The 20,216-nt window shown below is 35.3% G+C and overlaps 1 protein-coding gene across 1 annotated transcript in view; it reads left to right on the top strand.

The window, feature by feature from the left end:
- LOC126965651 (uncharacterized) overlaps nucleotides 1-20,216 on the top strand; it is a 109,329-nt gene that overhangs the window by 82,375 nt on the left and 6,738 nt on the right. Inside the window, exons 3-6 of the mRNA XM_050809341.1 lie at nucleotides 16,131-18,951; nucleotides 19,033-19,268; nucleotides 19,359-19,435; nucleotides 19,758-20,124. Of these exons, the coding sequence (XP_050665298.1) occupies nucleotides 16,131-18,951; nucleotides 19,033-19,268; nucleotides 19,359-19,435; nucleotides 19,758-20,124 (3,501 nt within the window). The remainder of the gene's footprint in view (nucleotides 1-16,130; nucleotides 18,952-19,032; nucleotides 19,269-19,358; nucleotides 19,436-19,757; nucleotides 20,125-20,216) is intronic.

The raw sequence follows: 20,216 nt of genomic DNA, 5'->3' as shown, positions 1-20,216 counted from the left end.
CAATTTGTTATGTTTTTTTTTAAACAGACTACTTAACAAGAGGCTAGACTAGTTCACAGAATAACACTATTACTTTATGACGGGAGCCACAGCCTTTTACATTCTTTGTATTTTCAGTGTATTTGCCAATACAAGCTCGTTCTATCACGTAGGAAATGTTAATACTGGTAGAGTGGTTTAGGTTTTGGATAGAGTCGGGTTGTTCTAAAATTTCAAGATTATTTTATTATTTATGATTTATTGTTGGTAATAAAGTTGTTATACACACTTTGTCAAAATATCAGCTGTCTAACTAATTTAGCTCGATTATTGCTTTAATACTAGTTAGTATAGCAAAGCGATCTGCATACAGAAATGCATTAATCCTTGGTAAAGTAAACACACTGCTGTTATGATAATATAACTTATATGCTTAGATAATTTTAACGTCTAGATAGTCTCTTGCATAAAAGGCATTTATTTTCTCAAAATTGATTCCTTTAGAATACTTTTTGATGTCATTTCTAATATACTAGACACTACTACCGCTTCCGAGACAAATGGCGGACTAATCTCGCCCAGTATTTTTTTTGCGCTCTTTTCGATTAAAATATACAATATTGTACAGTCATATCTATCGCTATACAATAATCATAATCTAGTCCCAGGCTGTCCGATCAATTAGATATTCAGCTGTGGAGTATTTTTTTAGCCATTTTTTAATAAAACAATTGCTGTTAGACAACCGATAAAAACAGGCCAGGAACATTAGTGTGCGTGACAAGCTACGTCTTACACTCGCGATTTGTATGACATTTTGTGTTAGTGTGCGTGAAAGCTTCAATTGTTTTCGACCTTTTCACAGCTGTCACATTCTATCTAGACGTATAATAATAATCTAAGCAGATATGTATGAGGCTCTTGTATATATAGTTCATGTTAAACTATGAGTCGGTTGGGAGGGTATCCAAACATTTGCGGAGGTGGCACGTGACCGGCCTCTCCAATTGGGGATAACTGGGGATCATACCCGACGTAGGCGGGAAACATTAAATAAAAAAGTTAAAATATTACACTACCTACATTTTTTCTGTTTGCGTTGTCTTATTTACTTTTTTTATTAGATGGTTTGCTGCTCTGAATACAAAATATGTTGAATTTATTTTGCGAGTATTTCATGTCGGCGTATTTTTGCAGACGTGGTAACATATTTTTTATGCGTCAATAATGGGATATTTTGTATGAATTGAGGATTTTATATTCGTACTACTGGTAGTCTCTCCGTGATTGAATATTTCTGTAAATTTCAAGGATATCAACCTATGATCATTTATAATTTTTTTTTTTTTTTTTTTGTTTTTATTATAGTTTAGATAGTATAAGTTCTATTTTTCAGAAGTATTTAGGGAGTATTTTTTGTAATTTTTATGTTCACCTTAATTGTCGTATACTTTAGAACTACTAATTGTAACATTAGATTAAGAAAATTGTATTGTATATGATGTGGTGTGCTTTAGTAAATAAATAATTTCCAGATTGACTGTGATAGCTGTGAAAATGTTGAAAAAAATAGAGGATAACTGTTCACCTCTATTTTAAGCAATGTCCGCACACTAACACAAAGTTTTTTTTATGATAATAAGGAACAAGACGAGCAGGACGTTCAGCTGATGGTAATTGATACGATTGCTGCCTATTACAATGCAGTGCCACTCAGGATTATGGAAAAACCCAAAAATTCTGAGCGGCACTACAACTCGCTCGTCACCTTGAGACATAAGTTGTCAAGTCTCATTTGCATAGTAATTTCACTATCTACGGCGCCCTTCAGACCGAAACACAGTAATGCTTACACATTACTGCTTCACGGCAGAAAAAGGCGCAATTGTGGTACCCATAATCTAGGCATCGGGTGCAAAGGAGACTTCCCACTGGTAAAGTGACTTACACATCGCGAATATAAGATGTAGCTTGTCACGCAAACTAATATTCCTGGCCTGTTTTTATCGGTTGTCTAACAGCAAGAGACTTTATCTAGATGTATTAATTATCTAAGATATAAATATTCTCTGTGCAAATCGTACATTAAAAAAATGTTATTGTTAACAACATTAAGTTTATGTTCGAGAAAGTTCTGTTAAAGACAGAATACAAGACAAATAAACAGAAATGTTTATGCTCTTTAAAAAAATATACATTGCAATATTATTGATATAATTAGAAGGTGTATAAATAAAATATGGCTCCACAAAAGGTTTATACAATATTGTGGTAAATTAACGATTATTTAATTACATGAAGCTGGTTGAAGGAGGTGTTTTGAAGCATCACGTATCCCCCCCCCCTCATTTTACAAGCCTAATTACCCTCACCTCCATTCCTTACGATCTGATGCCAATTAATAATTCATTAGGTAAACCTCAGCAAAAACTCTACGTACGGTTTGAACCGCTTCTAACAAGTAAAATACTTTTAAGTAATTGAGTGAGCTTTTGATAAGCTGGCGAAAATGAAGTTGTTTAATTGAAAAATTTTAAGTAATTAATTTTCTATTCTTTGTATAACAAAGTCCATTCAACAAAAATTACATGAAATTCGTTTGTTTACTGCTAACGCTAAATTAACAGCAGTTTGTGTTACAATTGGCGCGCGATTAGCGGTAAATTATAAATGAGTGTCTCAATAGCTTATGAAAATGTTATGCTTTCACCAGTGGAAGGCTCCTTTGCATAGGATTCCGGCTAGATTATGGGCACCGCTCCCGGCTAGATTATGCGTACCGCAACGGCACCTATTTCTGCCGTGAAGCAGTATTGTGTAAGCATGATTGTGTTCCGGTCTGAAGGGCGCCGTAGCTAGTGAAATTACTGGCCAAATGAGACTTAACATCTTATGTCACACAGAATTTTTGCATTTTTCAAGAATCCTGAGCGGCACTGCATTGTAATGGGCAGAGCGTATCGTCTCGTCATTTTCTAGCAAATTTGCTAGAAATTGTGATAATCATAATGTTAACACCAGGAACAAACATACTTGTAATGCCTACTACTCCGTTATGTCGAGTTACTAAGTCTTTTGTTGGGCGATATATATGGTTTTACTGTTGTAAAGGGATATGATCCCAGAAACTGTACAAAACAATTTTGTTCCGAAATTTAAAAGAATTTTTAAACGACGTTTATGTGGTAAAGGTTACTATAACATAAATGACTATATTGAAGAATATTATATCATAACGAAATTTTATTTTAAAAAGTTCTTCTTGGGCCTGAAGCGTACTTTTGCAAAGCAAGTTCACGGATTTCAAAGCTCGCGGATACCCCAGAACTTATAACGTTGAACTTCTTGTACAGCCTTAGCTATACGTTGCTCAGCTTGTACTAACTTGTAATGTACTCGACATTGCATCGCAGCGTTTACAAGAAAGGTATAATATAATTAAAGTGAAACTTTTATTACATCGTCTCAAACTTTTTCGTCTGTGTGTTGCATGTGGCATGACGGCCGAGCGGCGCCTATAGCCCGCAGCAGCTGACCGTGTAGTGTATAGACTATTACTCATTTGTGACAGTGCTCCAAGCTCTCAGCTCAAATCTTGAGCGATTGCCAATTCCGTGGCCATCTGGAGGGCAAAGCCAAATTGGCTTCGAAGAAGCTGGGCGTCATCAATAGAGCACGGCAATACTTCAAGCTGGCCCATATTCTAGCGCTCTACAAAGCGCAGGTCCACCACACATGGAGTATTGCTGTCATCTCTGGTCTGGCGCACCCCAGTATCAGCTCGTTCCATTTGACCGAGTGCAACGCAGAGCAGCTCGAATTGTCGGGGACCCAGGGCTCTGTGAACGGCTAGATCACTTGGCGTTGCGTAGAGACGTCGCTTCATTGTGCGTCTTCTACCGCATTTATCACGGGGAGTGTTCCGAAGAGCTGTTCAACCTGATTCCTGCCGCCGAATTCCACCTTCGCACGACACGCCACTAATTAGGATATCATCCCCAGCATCTGAATGTGTGGCGGTCCTCCACAGTGCGGTTTTCAAGGAGCTTTCTTCCACGTACTACAAAGTTGTGGAATGAGCTTCCTTGTGCGGTGTTTCCGGGACGATACGACATGGGTACCTTCGAAAAAAGCGTGTACACCTTCCTTAAAGGCCGGCAACGCTCTTGTGATTACTCTGGTGTTGCAAGAGAATGTGGGCGGCGGTGATCACTTAACACCAGATGACCCGTACGCTCGTTTATCCTCCTATTCCATAAAAAAAAGCTATTTTGTTTGTTTTTGTCAGTGTTTAATGTAAATATTATTCCAAAAAAATTTATTTACATGTCTATAATGTGAAAAAAAGTTTCACTTCTACTGTGATTTCATAAAACCACACAATCCTTTTTTAATTGACTACCTACCGTATGGTAGTATTGATGATTATATAACCACTTTTTTATTTTTATTAAAAATACGTGAGGCAATCCTGGGTTTTTTCCGAGTATCAAACTGGACACATTAAGTAGAACACAAAAGAATCTTAACTTAACACAACATCTACACAAAAATGTCAAAAGACAATGATTGTAATCTAAAGTTAAATTAGATGATTTGGGGTTAAGTAATAACTACTATGGTATAAACAAACTATAAAAATAGAAGCTTACTCCGCGGTGTTTCAAAGAAGATATGACATGTACATACAAGCGCCTCCATTTTTCTAAAAGGACGGTAACTCCTGTCATTCTTGAACGGCCGTTTTCAGTCTTATCTCTAGTTACGGATACATTGATATAATAGATACATTGGTATAAGAGGATCTGCACTAGATCTTCTGATCTCATATTTAAATAATAGGATTCAGAGGGTCGAGGTGGCAGAGAAATGGCAGGAGATCTCCTGGGCCTCCTCTCGGTATGGGGGTATGAGTTTCTTGCGCCCATTCTTCTCAGGTCTGAGGCAGTCTCTTTTGAATGGGTGGTAGTTTTTGACGTTCAATAAGTGATTTTAAATACTATATTCAATAAAAATATTTGATTTTGAATTTGAATTTGAATCTGAATTGCTGTCACCGTTTACGGCCGTTCCCAATATTTAGTCTATTTCCGGTTGTGGCCTACTTGAGATAAAAATCGTAACTATCGTTGACTTTTGTGTCCCAATAAACTTATCGACGGTTACTCACCTTACCCGTACACGCTGTCAGCCAATGGGAGGACGTATAGCTTGCCAGCGATAGAAATTTGTATGGAAATTGCAATTCACGCGTACCAATATAAGGCGATAATAATGACTTATCGGGTATATTGGGACAGCTTCAGATTATTGACAGCTAATTACTGACAGTAGAAGGTCGTAATTTATCTCTATCTGTAGATAGTATATTGGGAACGGCCGTTAATGACAAGATCTTATCTATCCATAATTATGTCCAGTATAGTTATAGTCCTATGCTTTATATCAATAGGTTATTAAAATGTAAGTAAGCGTAAAAGGGTAGATTTGTCTTACCTCTAGTAAGTTAAACTATAGATAGACAGGTTATTGAAAACGGCCGTAGATATTGCAGGAGAATGTGGACAGCGGTGATCACTTAAAATCAGGTGGCCCGTTTGCTCGTTTCTTCTCCTTTTCCAAAAAATAAAATTGAAAAATAAAAAACTACAACACTCTGTGCTCACGTCAGTAATACTTAATGTTATGTTTAGAAATATTAATTAATAAATCATTTAAGATACGCATTTACTTCTTTTCTACCTAAAATATATTAAAGCATGTATATCACATCTAAAGTATTTTAACTTTAAAGAAAATTACATAAATTGTCTAAATAATTATTTTTTTATGGAAGAGGAGTGCAAAATACCATACGGGTCACCTGATGGTGGACGGTGGACGACCAAAACTCTTTCAATTATACCTGATTTGTCAAAGTGTGATAAGTAGCTTAGAACTTATGAGTGAACAGATTCCTTCCTTTCTGCATGTAGTCGGGTAATTTCAAAAATTGTAAATTGTAAATTTTTCAATTTTACATGTACCAATTAAAACTCTATTAAATTTTGTGTAATACAAAACAATAAATATAATAATATTTTACTTATTTAAGTCAAAAACTTACACTTCCGAATATCAAAGACGCGGGGTTGCCGTTTATCACCACATAGAGAAGAAACTAATTGTCACTCCTCTAAATCAATATTTATAGCTTCAACATTTTATGCAATGATAAAAATATTCAAACTGTTGGACTTACTTGTGTTAGTCAAAAAAAGAAGTAAATTAATCGTAAATAAATAACATCGAGGCACAAGAATACGAATTCCCACCCGTTGAGCCTAAAAAAAGCCTTTCAAAACGTTATTAATTATCTATCACATCCCTATTTTTCGACCTCCAATCGATAACTTATACTCGATCGTGTTATTGCACACAGAGGAATAACTTTTGCCGTAACTTTGCGAGGCCCACTTCGGTCCATGACAGGTCGACATCGAATAAGGAAACTCAAGCCATCTCCAGGGAAATCTAGATCTTTGGCGAGCGCCAATATTTGAGCAACACTGTAATATTTATGCTTTTATTTTTGTTTAGCAGTTTTATTGTAACTCTAGGAAATATATCTGTATTTTTTTTGTGAAAATAAGGGACGAGACGAGCAGGACGTTCAGCTAATGGCCATTTCAATGCAGTGCCGCTCAAGATTCTTGAAAAACCCAAAAAATCTGAGCGGCACTACAATTGCGCTCGTCACCTTGAGACTTAAGATATTAAGTCTCACTTGCCCAGTAATTTAACAAGCTACGGCGCCCTTCAGACCGAAACACAGTAATGTTTACACATTACTCCGTCACGGCAGAAATAGGCGCCGTTGTGGTACCCATAATCTAGCCGGCTTCCTGTGTAAAAGAGCCTCCCACTGGATTAAATAAAACTCAGTCATATTCTATTTTTATTGTTAAAGAACCACTTACAGATTTTAAACATATTAAACAACAACATCTCAAGTCTATTTCCTAATATTCAAATAAGGGGAGTTCAATAGGTTAGTTTTAGCCTGAAGATAAAACCACTGCGTGCAACGCAAAGCAGATTGAATTGTCGGAGATCCCAGTGCTCTGTGAACGGCTAGATCACTTGGCGTTGTGTAGAGACGTCGCTTAATTGTGTGTCTTCTACCGCATTTTTGACGGGGAGTGTTCCGAAGAGCTGTTCCACCTAAATACTGTAACCGAATTCCACCTTCGCACGACACGCCACAAATTAGTCACTGAATTTTGGTCACTGAATTTCAGGTGTACGCTTGTTGGTACTCCTTTTAAATAACGAAAATCTGGAGATTTTTTTTATAGTAGGTCATTTCGAACCATAGTAAGCTTCTAATTTAAAAAAGCCATAATTTTTTAAACCACCACTGTAAAGGGATATGGTCTCCAAAATATAAAATGGATTGGATTTATGCAATTCCAAGTTATTTTTCAATGTTCTCCATGTGAACAGATATGGATCGTTAATATATGGGGTTCCTGATACCATCAGATACAGCCGTGAAGATTTTATTATTCGTTCTGCGCAATCGATGCCAGAATGTCGCGATTCTTGTTCTAATTAAAGAGAAGAAGTCAGGGATCCCACCTTTTGATGGTTAGACAACACTCATGGGGGGAAGAGCATTGTTACGTTATATCCAGAGCCGCAAATTCGGATCAGCATCGTCTACAAATTTAGTACAAATATAAATTTGTGTTTAATTTAATCAGAATAGTGAAGGAAATCACTTAAAAGTAACTGTGGTGAGTTCAGCCGGATGTTGCTCCGTATAGAGAATATCCCTAGTCACGCTGATGGTGCAATATCCGAAAAATGTGTCTTAAGACTATAACGAAAAATGTAAAACGTTCATCAAATTGAGTTTAATAAAACGAAATTCAACTATTCCAATAAAAAATAACATTATCGATATATATCTTAATACATATATATAAACCCAGATGTTTGTTTCCAGTGAACTCCTAAACTAATGAACGGATTTTAATGGGGATTACTTCATGGAGCAGCATGCAGTTTAGTCCAACTCGAGAGATGATGAGATTTGGGACCCATAATTATTTTTATTTCCAATTTTTGTTTTGTATGGCCATATTTTGTATGAGATAATTTATTGACGAACGGTGTGACAATTGGAAACAATGTCATTATACCAACATGGAGTACATTTTACGAAACAGTTCTTGATGTTATGAAATAATTTTCACAAATTCATAAAAAATCAGTATTTTATATTTTATTATGCACAGAACAACGTCTGTCGGGTCAACCAGTGTTCCTATAATTGTGTGTGAATTTGAAAACAGCATATACGCATAATCATAACTGTGTGTCTGTCAATATCAAATTGAAACTTTATAAATAGCCAATATTTCAGGAAAACTCTGTTTTGTAAGTATGCAACATCATGTGTAATTAATAGAGAATAATAATAAAATTTCTTCATACCGAGTATTTTTTTATTATTTTTAATAGAAAAAGGATTCCTTTTGTTTGTTTTTAGTTTATTTTATACAAAATTTTAGGTCTTTTATTTATCGATTGAGGCAGTACGAAGTCTGCGAAGTTTTCCTTCATATCAAGTCACCACGACGCTCCATTTTCTACTCTTTTTTAGGGGTTAAAATAGTACCTTTAGAATACCTAATATTTTGTTTACTAAGAATAAAAGCATAGTAAACGAAATAGATGTTGTGATATCATATTTGTTATAACAATAAATCGCGCGAAGAGATAAAAGGTAGTCATATTTTATACATCCCGCCAGAGATGAATAGCGTGATAATATACGAGTCGTACCGTAAGCGAAAAATCTCACGCAGATTTCAAAACATTCACGAACTGTCACATGAGTAGAACGATGTTTTGCAATAACGTAAAAACATTGCGGATATAAGTGAAGGTTTGATTGTGATAAGTTGCCCTATTTTTCCTCCCTCACAAAAGATAATATTATCTTCGTAAGTTAGTAACGATGTTTCATTTATCAAAGTGTGTAGTGTTGATTACAAAGAGATTCTTAGTAGGACAAAGGGCCGGATATAGTTCAGCCTCGTTGGTACACAATATTGTGTTGTAAACAGAATAGGTTATGTGACACTCGTATATATTAGAACATACTTAAATTACTACGTAAAATTTTGGATCTGATAATTTGTATAAATTCTTAGTCTAGAAGGTTCCGTTACAAAAAAAAACTGGCTGTTTTGGCGTAAATCTTACACTTATATTTATTAAAGTCCGCGTAGGTAGTATTTAAAATATAAACAGCGAAATATATGACTAACTTTGGCTTTAATATAGGCCACGTCAGCTCTAGTGGGAGGAACATACACAGAATGCGGGTTAGGTGGGTACTATAACGGCGCCTTCTTCTGCCATTAAGCAGTAATGTGCAACAGTTAATGTGTTTTTGTTAGGACGGCATCGTGTATAGTGTAGTGTACTGACATCTAGTCTTAACAGAGTATGTGTTAACTATCATTGTCACTGTCACGACATCGACAGTGACATTAACCGTGTGACGTTGCGTGCTATATAACGAATGCACAGTACAGCGGAAGGCCAGTTCTAATCGGATATTGGTTGCGTGCGGACGTGTCCGGGTGTAGTGGTACATAGTAAAGATTAGTTGTTTCACTCGTGAGCAAACGAGGTACATTACATATACTATAATTACTAGAATTTATGTGACGAATGAGATCTAATCTTGATCTAACGCCTTTAAGTAACCAATCTTTTATGTATTTATATTATTTAAGTTATTTTTTTCTGTTCTCATGATTTTTTTTTTCATTAATTATTAAGTCATCCATAATGTATGGGTGAAATAAATTACTTTTATTATTACGGTCTTCGACAGATAATGTTTTGATTGAATAAACCGATATCAACATTCATCAGCTGATACCTTGAATAGACTTTTGAAGTGACTTTAAAAGGCAATCATTGTAAATCTGTTTTCTTTGACCCCATTTCATTACTGTGATTTAATATAAACCTAAAAAAATATTTGTGAATTGGAGGGGTATGATTAATATTTCTAAACAATCAACGTGCTCCAAATTTATAGTCAAATAAATAAAAAAATTAAGTCTTAAAGTTGTAATAGTATTTATTTACAGACTAGTTAGATTGTATAGAACTTTCAAATTTAATTTGATATTAAAAGCTTAAAGGCGTATCTGCATGATATGGTTTGATCAGCAGTGTTATCAATGTTATATAGTTAGTGTAAGCCACAGCTAATAAGCTTCAATTAGATTAATGGTATTGTACACGTTAATCACTATACCACACTCCAGGGTATCAACTTATTAACATAAAATCCACTCTGCATGAAACACAAATTCGAAATGAGCAGCATTAAATATTCATTAAATTTGAATTGCCTTATTTCAACACCGACAAATAATGTTATCTCTGTAAAACAATATTAGGTATGTTTTGTTTTATCGCCTATAACGCTACTGTAAGCGATTCTCCCTCAAAGGAAGTAATATACTGACATAACAGGACTTCCTTATGGCAGATTGTGATCAGCCTGCGACTTTATGGCCTGGATTGTTAAAATTTGGGTTATTACGTAGTAAATCTCTACGTCACTAGCGTATGTTAACGATGTTTTGTTCAGCTAGTAAATAATGTATCCTACTATCAAGTATTTGCCATATCTGATAGTCGTTTTATACGTGTCAGCTCAGGATTACCTTAAATAAGCGACGAGTGCAGCAAAACGTTCAGCTGATGGTAATTGATACGCCCTGCACACACAAAATCCAATGCTCAGGATTCCTGAAAACTCCCAGAAGCTCAGAGCGGTAGTATTCGTCACCTTGAGACATAAGATGTTAACTCTCATTTGCCCATTAATTTCACTACCTATAGCACCCTTAAGACCGAAACACAATAATGTTAACAATTTACTGCTTCATCGCAGAAATAGGCGCCATTGTGGTGCCTATAATCTAGCCTGCATCCTGTGCAAAGAAGCCTCCTACTGGAAAACTTACTTAAACGTTAACCAGTTCGATTTATTATTCGGCTATCTTCCTTTAATGCAAAATGAATACTGTATTCTATACAACAAAGACTAAAAAAAAAGTTGATAATGCGAGCAAGTAGCTACATAGACAAAGCATAAAAGAGTGCTTAGGAACTATGTTTTTGGAAGGTTGTGGAAAGTAAATTGCGTGTAAACTAACCCCTAACTTTTGTGATACTACGTTAGACGTAGTATGATGCGTAATTGCTTTAAAAGCGTAATAAATATATAAGCCTACTTCTGTGGTTACGGTTATCTTCTCTACGGCCATTTTCAATAACGTATCTCTAGTTACGGATACATTGCTGTCACCGTTTAATGACAAGATCTTATCTATCCAAAGTTATGTTTAATATAGTTATAGTCCAATGCTTTATGTCGATAGGTTATTGAAGTGTAAGTAAGCATAAAACGATAGATTTGTCTACCTCTAGTAAGTTAAACTAAGGATAGATAGGTTATTGAAAACGGGCGTTAAGGATGATTTAAGTTATCAATCGTGTTTGGTAAGTCCATCTTACGTACGAAATTAATCATCGTTTATTGTTGTAAAAAAACTGTTTTTATGTATTTCGAACTTATTTAGCCACTAACCACCACTTTGGAAAAGTTGAGCTGTAATGAGAAGAAGTAACAAGAAACTCATTGCCACTATTATAAATCACTACTAGCTGACCCGGCAAACGTTGTTTTGCCATATAAAGTATAATTCACGCGATAGTTTTATAAGTAATAAAATATTGCCAATATTATAGCCTGTACATCATTTTGTTCTATTGTCAATAGTTTTTGCAGCGCACGAAAAAATAGGATTTCGATTTTACATCTTGTGTTACAAAATAGCAATTTTATTACGGATCCCTAATTTTGAAAAAAAAAGCCTATAGCCTTCCTCGATAAATGGACTACCCAACACTGAAAGAATCGTTCAAATCGGACCAGTAGTACCAGAGATTAGCGCGTTCAAACAAACAAACAAACAAACAAACAAACAAACAAACAAACAAACAAACAAACAAACAAACAAACAAACAAACAAACAAACAAACACTGCAGCTTTATAATATTAGTATAGATTTACAGCTTCATTATCAACAAAATTGTATATTTTAGTACAAGTAGGTAGGTAGAAACTATTCATTACATATTTAAATACTAACCTTGATTAAAGTTGCTTATGCTGGGAAGAACCGGAAGAAACTTATTAATTGCTGTTTTAAAATCGTATTATTGGAATACAAGGACTTTGTCTAATATTAACAATAACAATTTTAATCAGCAATCTCGTTCATCGTCCGACCGATGGCCTCGAACGTCCGTTGAAGAGATTTATTTATTCACCACAGAGAGTGATAATAACATAACATATTACAAAAACACTTAATAAACGTAATATAGTTACATCAGTTCGTAAGGGGCTTTGAAATGGGGAGAAGAATTTATAAGAAACAGCCATTCGGTGTTATATACACATCATTAGAGTATAAGACTCTCACTTTGATATAGGGACAGGACGCAATCTTAGTGATGTCATGGTGACGTCAGATCCAGGCATACACTAAAAATCACCAATCAAAACCACTTGCAAACCAAGAACTGGTTGCTGACATAACGCTGACTTTACGACAAGGTTCCGTCCCTGATTTAACGAGCGGGAGATACAACACTTTAGTTCCGTAAAAATATTGTTGCAAAAGCACCAGCAATACGTCATCAAAATAATAATGTATTAATTTTTTTTTGCAACATGAATCAATTATAATGTAAAAGGATCAATAACGTTTTTGAACAATAGAAGCACTAACGCGACATTCAAATGGATCTCGGGTCTTTTACGTCATATACTAACCCGTTATTGGTTGCTCCTAGGCAACTATCAACGTAATCGTATCAAACAATGCATAAGCTTGGACAGGAAACAATTGAGAGCCCTCACGGGGTTCCTCTCAGGCCACTGCAAGCTGAACGAACACCAAGCCAGATTGGGTCTCAGTGAATCAAACCTGTGCAGATTCTGAAGATTTTCAATTTTATGAATGTAAAAACTCAATTTCATAGTTACCACAGTATTATAATTTAGTACCGTAAAAATATTGTTGCAAAAGCACCAGCAATACGTCATCAAAGGGACCCAGAGCTCTGTGAACGGCTAGATCACTTGTTGTTGCGTAGAGAGTAGAGAAGTCGCTTCATTGTGTGTCTTCAACCGTATTTATCACGGGGAGTGTTCCGAAGAGCTATTCAACCTGATTCCTGCCGCCGAATTCCACCTTCGCACGACACGCCATAAGTTAGGTTATCATCCCCACCATCTGGATGTGTGGCGATCCTCCACAGTGCGGTTTTCAAGGAGCTTTATTCCACGTACCACAAAGCTGTGGAATGAGCTTCCTTGTGCGGTGTTTCCGGGACGATACGACATGGGTACCTTCAAAAAAAGCGCGTACACCTTCCTTAAAGGCCGGCAACGCTCTTGTGATTCCTCTGGTGTTGCAAGAGAATGTGGGGTGGGCGGCGGTGATCACTTAACACCAGGTGACCCGAACGCTCGTTTGTCCTCCTATTCTATAAAAAAAAATCAAAAAAATAATGACTTATTTTTTTTTGCTACATGAATCAATTATAATGTAAAAGTATCAATAACATTTTTTGAACAATACAGGCACGAACATTTATTAGAATACATCAAATGGATCGCGGGCCTTTTACATCACACAATAACCCGTTATTGGACTTGGTTTAAGGCGACACTAAATGCCAGCGACCTTGAGCGATATGAGTTCACGGCTGCCGGCCCGCCATCTATGTAACAAAGCCAATATTTTCAAAATTCTTGGGTGGAAAACAGTTTATATGCTTACAATCCTCGTTATTCACTACTAATCTGAATAAATGAACCTACACAAAAAAGTACAAGCTATAAGAATAACTTTTCTGAGAGAAGTACCAAAAAAATGCGTCACACCATGCCAAAAAACTTGTTTAACTTCAAAGAAAAGTGGTAGTTCAAAAAGGCTCGGCAGTGTTAACTATAACCAAGAGCAAGCATTAGCAACCTACAAATAAGACTTAAGGGTATGTGTAACAGGATTAAGTAGTGTTCATAGCTCAAAATGCTATACTTTCACCACAAAACTTGTCTAAAAACACCATGTTTGCGTGTTTTCTGCATACTCTTCGCCTTAAGTGTACAAAAAATTGCATAAGACGTATGTGTAGATATGAGCCGAGTTCATATTTTTGGATGTTAGTGTCAGCAAGCTCATATAATTTTGCGTCTTATTTTGTTATCCAATGACGTTCTATACATAGTCATTGGTGTTATCACATGCTTAAAAGACATACAACCAATAGGCTCAGACTGACTGGTCAAGGAATTATCACAGTGATTACTTGGATAATGCTTTAAGTGTCATCGGGGGATTTTGAAAGGTTATCAATATCTTGAACTTATCATTCTTATTCTTAGCCCCTATAACATAAGACTATAAAATACATATTTGTTCCCTTTGGGGTGGAGACGATGGGTCCTTGGGGTTCATCGGCATAAAAACTCGTAAAATAGCTATCCAGGCATCTAACCGATTTAACAGGTGACCCAAGATCTGGTGCGTACCTCTGTCAAAGGATACGTTTGGCTATACAAAGAGGTAACGTTGCCAGCTTCATGGGCACCTTACCTGCCGATAACGAACTTAATTATATTTTCTATTTGTAATTAATTAATTTTGTTAGATTATTTAAGTTTTATTTTATTATTATTTATATAAATAGCGTTATTAATTATTGAGTCATATGTAAATAATTTGAAAGACTATAAAATCCAAATGAACTTGCTACATTTAATTTTATGTGGTCGTAGTATTGTAAATATAGTTATAAGATTTGTTTTGATTAAATAAATATACAACTTGTTACACAAATGGATATCCAAAAACCTATAACTAACAGTTCCTTCACCGTTCAATACACGAAGATCGAAATCCATCAAATTACCCATAAATTCATTATTAATAAAACAATATTTGGCCCGCATAAACACAATTTCAGTAAAGGGCAGTAGAGCTAAGCTCCCCTCGGTTTTATTAAGTCATCTTGTCAAGTATTCGGGCTGTAAGAAGTTCCTAAAATAACTCGGGCATATATTGATTTTCTATTATACTGTATCGCTTTTCGAGTCGTGACGAAATTCGACATTCCTAATTAAGGTTATGATCCGCAAAAATGTAATTTTCTCAAGAATATCTTGGCAAACAATTTACTTCACCCACGTCGTCACAACAGATCGTCCGGAAAAATAACATGAGGTTCGTTCGTGAATAAAGGTTTTACTGTATCAACATTCAACCGATATACTTAAGCTCCTTTGCTATTCACAGATAGAAAAAAAAAAATTATATAGTCATCTATATATATATAAAAGAGAATGTATGTTTGTATGTTCCCTAGTAAATCCTAAACTATTCGACCGATCTCAATTAAATCCTTTGTAATAGATTCGTTGAAGCTCGTTGAAAATTTATATGGCATAACAACGTTTGCCAGGTCAGCTAGTATAATATTAATTAGTATGTTTGTTTTGATTTTCAATAGACAAAGAGCTTTTTTACGCTCAATATGCACTTACAAGTGATAATTTTTGCCTACCCTGAATAGCATTTGAAAGATTTTACTTCTTTTTTTTTTTTTTTTCTTTATATGAGAGGGGGCAAACGGGCAAGAGGCTCACGGGATGGGGAGAGGTGAGGCAACCGCCCATGGACATCCGCAACAACAGGTGTGTCAAGAAATGCGTTGCCGGCCTTTAAGGTGGGAATATGCTTTTTTCTTGAAGGTCCCTAAGTCGTATCTGTTCGGGAAGACCGACTTAATAGTAAACTATACAAAAAGACGAACACATGAAAAAAACATAAAATAATTTTCATAAATTACGGTTGTATTATCTTTATAAGAACCAGGAAAATAGCATATTCATATTTTTATCAATCATGTATTTATTACCACGGCGCGGCGACTTGAATTCCTAATATGCTAACTATAAAAAAAAACTTTAACAAAAATATTTTTGTTTCAGATGAAGAAGACTTCTACTACACACCCGAAAGAAACTTTGCTCAAGTACAACCACCTATATATACAAATAATCGACCATCAACATTTTTTGAACATGAAAGTTTTAGGGTAGCGCCTTCAGCACAACAACCGAATTACAATAATAATGAAGGACGTATTAGATTTCCGAACCCAAACTATAACCAAAATCCATCACCATTTCAATTACCTACAGGCCGAAGTCAATCTGGTACACAATATTATGTCAACCAACCTGAAGTACAGCCTGCTCAACGACAAAGATTCAAGCCTGCTCTGCCGTACAATTTTCAACTAGTACACCCACACCCAGCTTCTACAAAAAGGCCTGATGTTTCACAAATACATTCTGTCGCCTATCAGAACAATCCTTCAAAGCCAGAAACATTTTTAGGGCAAATAACGTTAAACAATCCTGACATAGACTACTTAAAAAACAGTCGTTTTAAAAATACGCCGTTTGATGGAAATAGTCTTAAAAGTAACGGTCAAAGTGGACATATTTTACATGATGATGAAATTGATAATGATGATAGAGACCTATTTGACTATCACAAGGTAACAACATATAATCCCACTAAGCTAGCAAATCGGCAAAATATGAATTTTAAGCCGATGGTTCCTCGATTCTCTCTCTATAATAATTCTGTCGGAGATGGGAAAATAAATAACCCCAGTATCATTCCGGCTAATGAATATTTAGTTAAAAATGTTAATGTCAATCAAGTTAAACCAACTGGTAATGTTTATCAAAGTTCGTCAACCGAATATAAATCATTGTTAGATATTGAACCTCTTTTGGAAGATGATATAAGTGATTTAATTTCATTTAGAGAATTAATGAAAAACAACCAAGATTCATTAGATGTTGAAGTAATAAAAGCAAATAATACCAAAGATATCAGTGATAGCAAACCAGATGCAAGCTCCATGAATACCGATAATGCTGTAAAAGAAGATTCAACTGTTGAGAAATTAAAGAATTCGCCAATTTCGACTACAACTGATAAATTAGAATCGTCGGAAAAAAATACAGAAGAATCTGAGATGCTAGATAATGAAGGTGAATATGTCGAATATTATGATGATGATGAAAATGCTGAACCAAAACACACAACTGAAAATTCAATGCATAATACATCTTCAGAATTAGTTACTGATATATATGATGAGTATGATTCAACAGAAGAGACTGAAACATCTACTGAAGAGTCTCCTCAAAATATAACGAAATCTTTCGATGTATTGGAAATTAATGCTAATAAATCAATGATGGAGGATGATAATTTCAGACATTTTAAGGACACCCCAGTAATAGATCAAAATGACCCAGAGACAACTGCTCCAAGTTTAAAACTAACTTTTTCTAATGAAGACTTATCCTCTGTTGAATCCCCTTCAATTATAAGCCAAGAAGTAGTTTCAGTTGTTACAACAAAAAGTGTGGTAAATGGTACCATCTCAATACCAGATATCGTTTATCCTTCGAGCTCACCCCAATCTGTGCATGAATCGTATAATACTTCTGATGACAGTAACAACGACACGGCTGTCACAACAGAAAGTTGGATTGTTGTAGCTTCTGTCCAAACAAGTCGCAGTGTCTCAGGTGCAAGATTTTTACCATTCCCAGCTGTTGAACCAGTTGATGAAAAGAAGCAAACTATTACCGAAGAGGATGAAGGAAGTGAAGAGGTTGTAACTGATAACCCAAAGTTAGATATTGCAAATAGTTCTTCTACTGAAAATATTAATGATAAATTAGATAGCATACAGTCTGAGCTATCTAGTGCGGTTTTAAATGGAGAACTCAATAATGAAAATAAAAACATAGAACTGATTACAGAATCATCATCTGAGCATAGCACAACTTCTACCACACCATCTCCAGTTAATGTATTTACATTAAAGAGCACTCAAATATCAACTAATACCGAAAAATCTTCACCGGAACCTTTACCCGTATTTATTAAAAAATTTACTCCTCGTGTTACAACATCAACAACACCAAAACCGAGAAAAAAACCTTCTTTTGTTACCGTTATGGATGATTTATCTGGTTTGTTACCTCCAGGATTTAAGTCCAAACTATCTTTTAAGGATAAACGTACAAGTACAACATCAACAACAACAAGAACTACTACTACTACTACAAGCGCGCCTCCAATACCTTCTGTAGAGAAAAATATTATTAACGCCACACAAGGCCGCTCATCTGGTATCAGCTCGAAGAATAAAGTTATAATTTTAGATGATAAATCTTTATTGCCAAAAGAATATAGACCAAAAGAAAAAATACCAGAAGATTTATTTAAAAAAATTCAAAAAGATGACATTAACAAATTTCTGCCACCTGGCTATACTCCACCAAATGGAGAAACTCCAGATGAACCCACAATTTTAAATTCTAAGCAAGACAACAAAGTCACTACGGAGAGAGTGTCCACATCAACTACTACAAAAGAAAAAATAAAACCAAGTCTAAAACTACCTTTAGATACAGTTCCTGTGGACATATCGTCGTTCTTACCACCTGGTTTTTCGTTAAATAGTAGTCAGACTGAAGAACCTATCACGATTACCAAATTGAAAATTACTGATATTAAGAATTTACTTCCTCCAGAATTTAACTTGAATGAGTCTCAAGAAACTACAACACAAAGTCCAAGTACACAACCTTCTGGGAACTTTAAGCTTGTATTCCCATCAAGACCTGGCAAAGGCACTCGAAAACCTATTCCTCAAAAATCTAGTATGGGTCCAGTTCCAGTGACACCGAAAATACAAAAAGGCTGGCCCACAAGGTATGTCTAATATTTTACATGTATATTTTAAATACGTCAAATGAAATCGGTCATTTTGAATACCAAGTAATTTTTTTTCAGGTCTGCAACAGAGTTCACAGGTTGGCCTTCCCCATCAACCACGCCATTTTCGATAGAACGCTTACTAGAATTACAAAGAAACTCTACATCTACAACACCTTTACCTGAAATCGTAACCGAAGCGACCACACGTCGTATTGCAACATCCACAACAACTCAAGCCCCTCCACCACCAACCACTCCTGGTGTTTGTCGCCAAGAGTGTGATATTGCTGCAACCATAAAAATCGTAGCTGGTAATAATAAAATACTTTTTAAATTAATTCGTTAATATTTTATTAAATAACGAAACGATTTTATCCGCTTTTTATTCTTGTATTTTGCAGGAGTCAATTGGGTTCCAGAGTTCTTGGATCAACACACAAAGGAGTGGAAAGATTTAGCACAAGATGTTAAAAATGAGGTAACTATTTAGTTGCGCGTAGGTGAAACCTCGCTGGGTTCGAATCCCGGTAGGTCCAAATATTTATTTATGTTATGATGAATATAGATGCTTGTTTCCGAGTAATGGATGTTTATTTATATTTATGTATCTTTATGCATATATGTCGTATTACATATATCGTTGTCTTGCAATCCATAGCATAGCCTATGCCTAGTTTGGGGCAAGATAATTTGTGTAATATGTAAGTCAATTTTAATAATTACAAGAATCTAAACCACGAGAATGCGTGGCTTCAATAAAAAATTATGTTTTCATTTATATCTAACGAATTATCTTTCAGCTCAATTCTGTCTATTCAAAGTCTGACCTGCTAAGTAAATGGTACAAAGGTATTCGTATAGATGGATTTAGTCAAGGCTCAGTACTCGTCGATTACTTCATCGAGCTAAATAACGTTGAAGAGAAAGTTGACACAGTGCAACTTAAAAAACTCTTTCACAAGTCCCTTCATGAAGCGAAGCCAGGTTCCGTTACAGAAGAAGAAGAATTAAAGCAAAGTTTGGATCTTGATGCTATGCAAGGGGATCAACCTGATGAAGAAAGGTTAGGAAAGAGTGATGAAAAAATGACTAAAATTATTGATAAATCAGCGGGGAAATTGGAAATCGGAAAATTTGTCATGGATCCTGCATTTACTGAATTTATAGGTAAACATTTCATTTAAGTAATACATAAAATTAGGTAGCAAATTATTTCAATGATGATAAAATAGCAACTAAGTGATAACATTAACATTTTG

This window comes from Leptidea sinapis, chromosome 8, assembly GCF_905404315.1.
Source record: "Leptidea sinapis chromosome 8, ilLepSina1.1, whole genome shotgun sequence".
In the NCBI taxonomy this organism is placed as follows: Eukaryota; Metazoa; Arthropoda; class Insecta; order Lepidoptera; family Pieridae; genus Leptidea; species Leptidea sinapis.
This window is presented reverse-complemented; position numbering and strand designations above follow the sequence as displayed.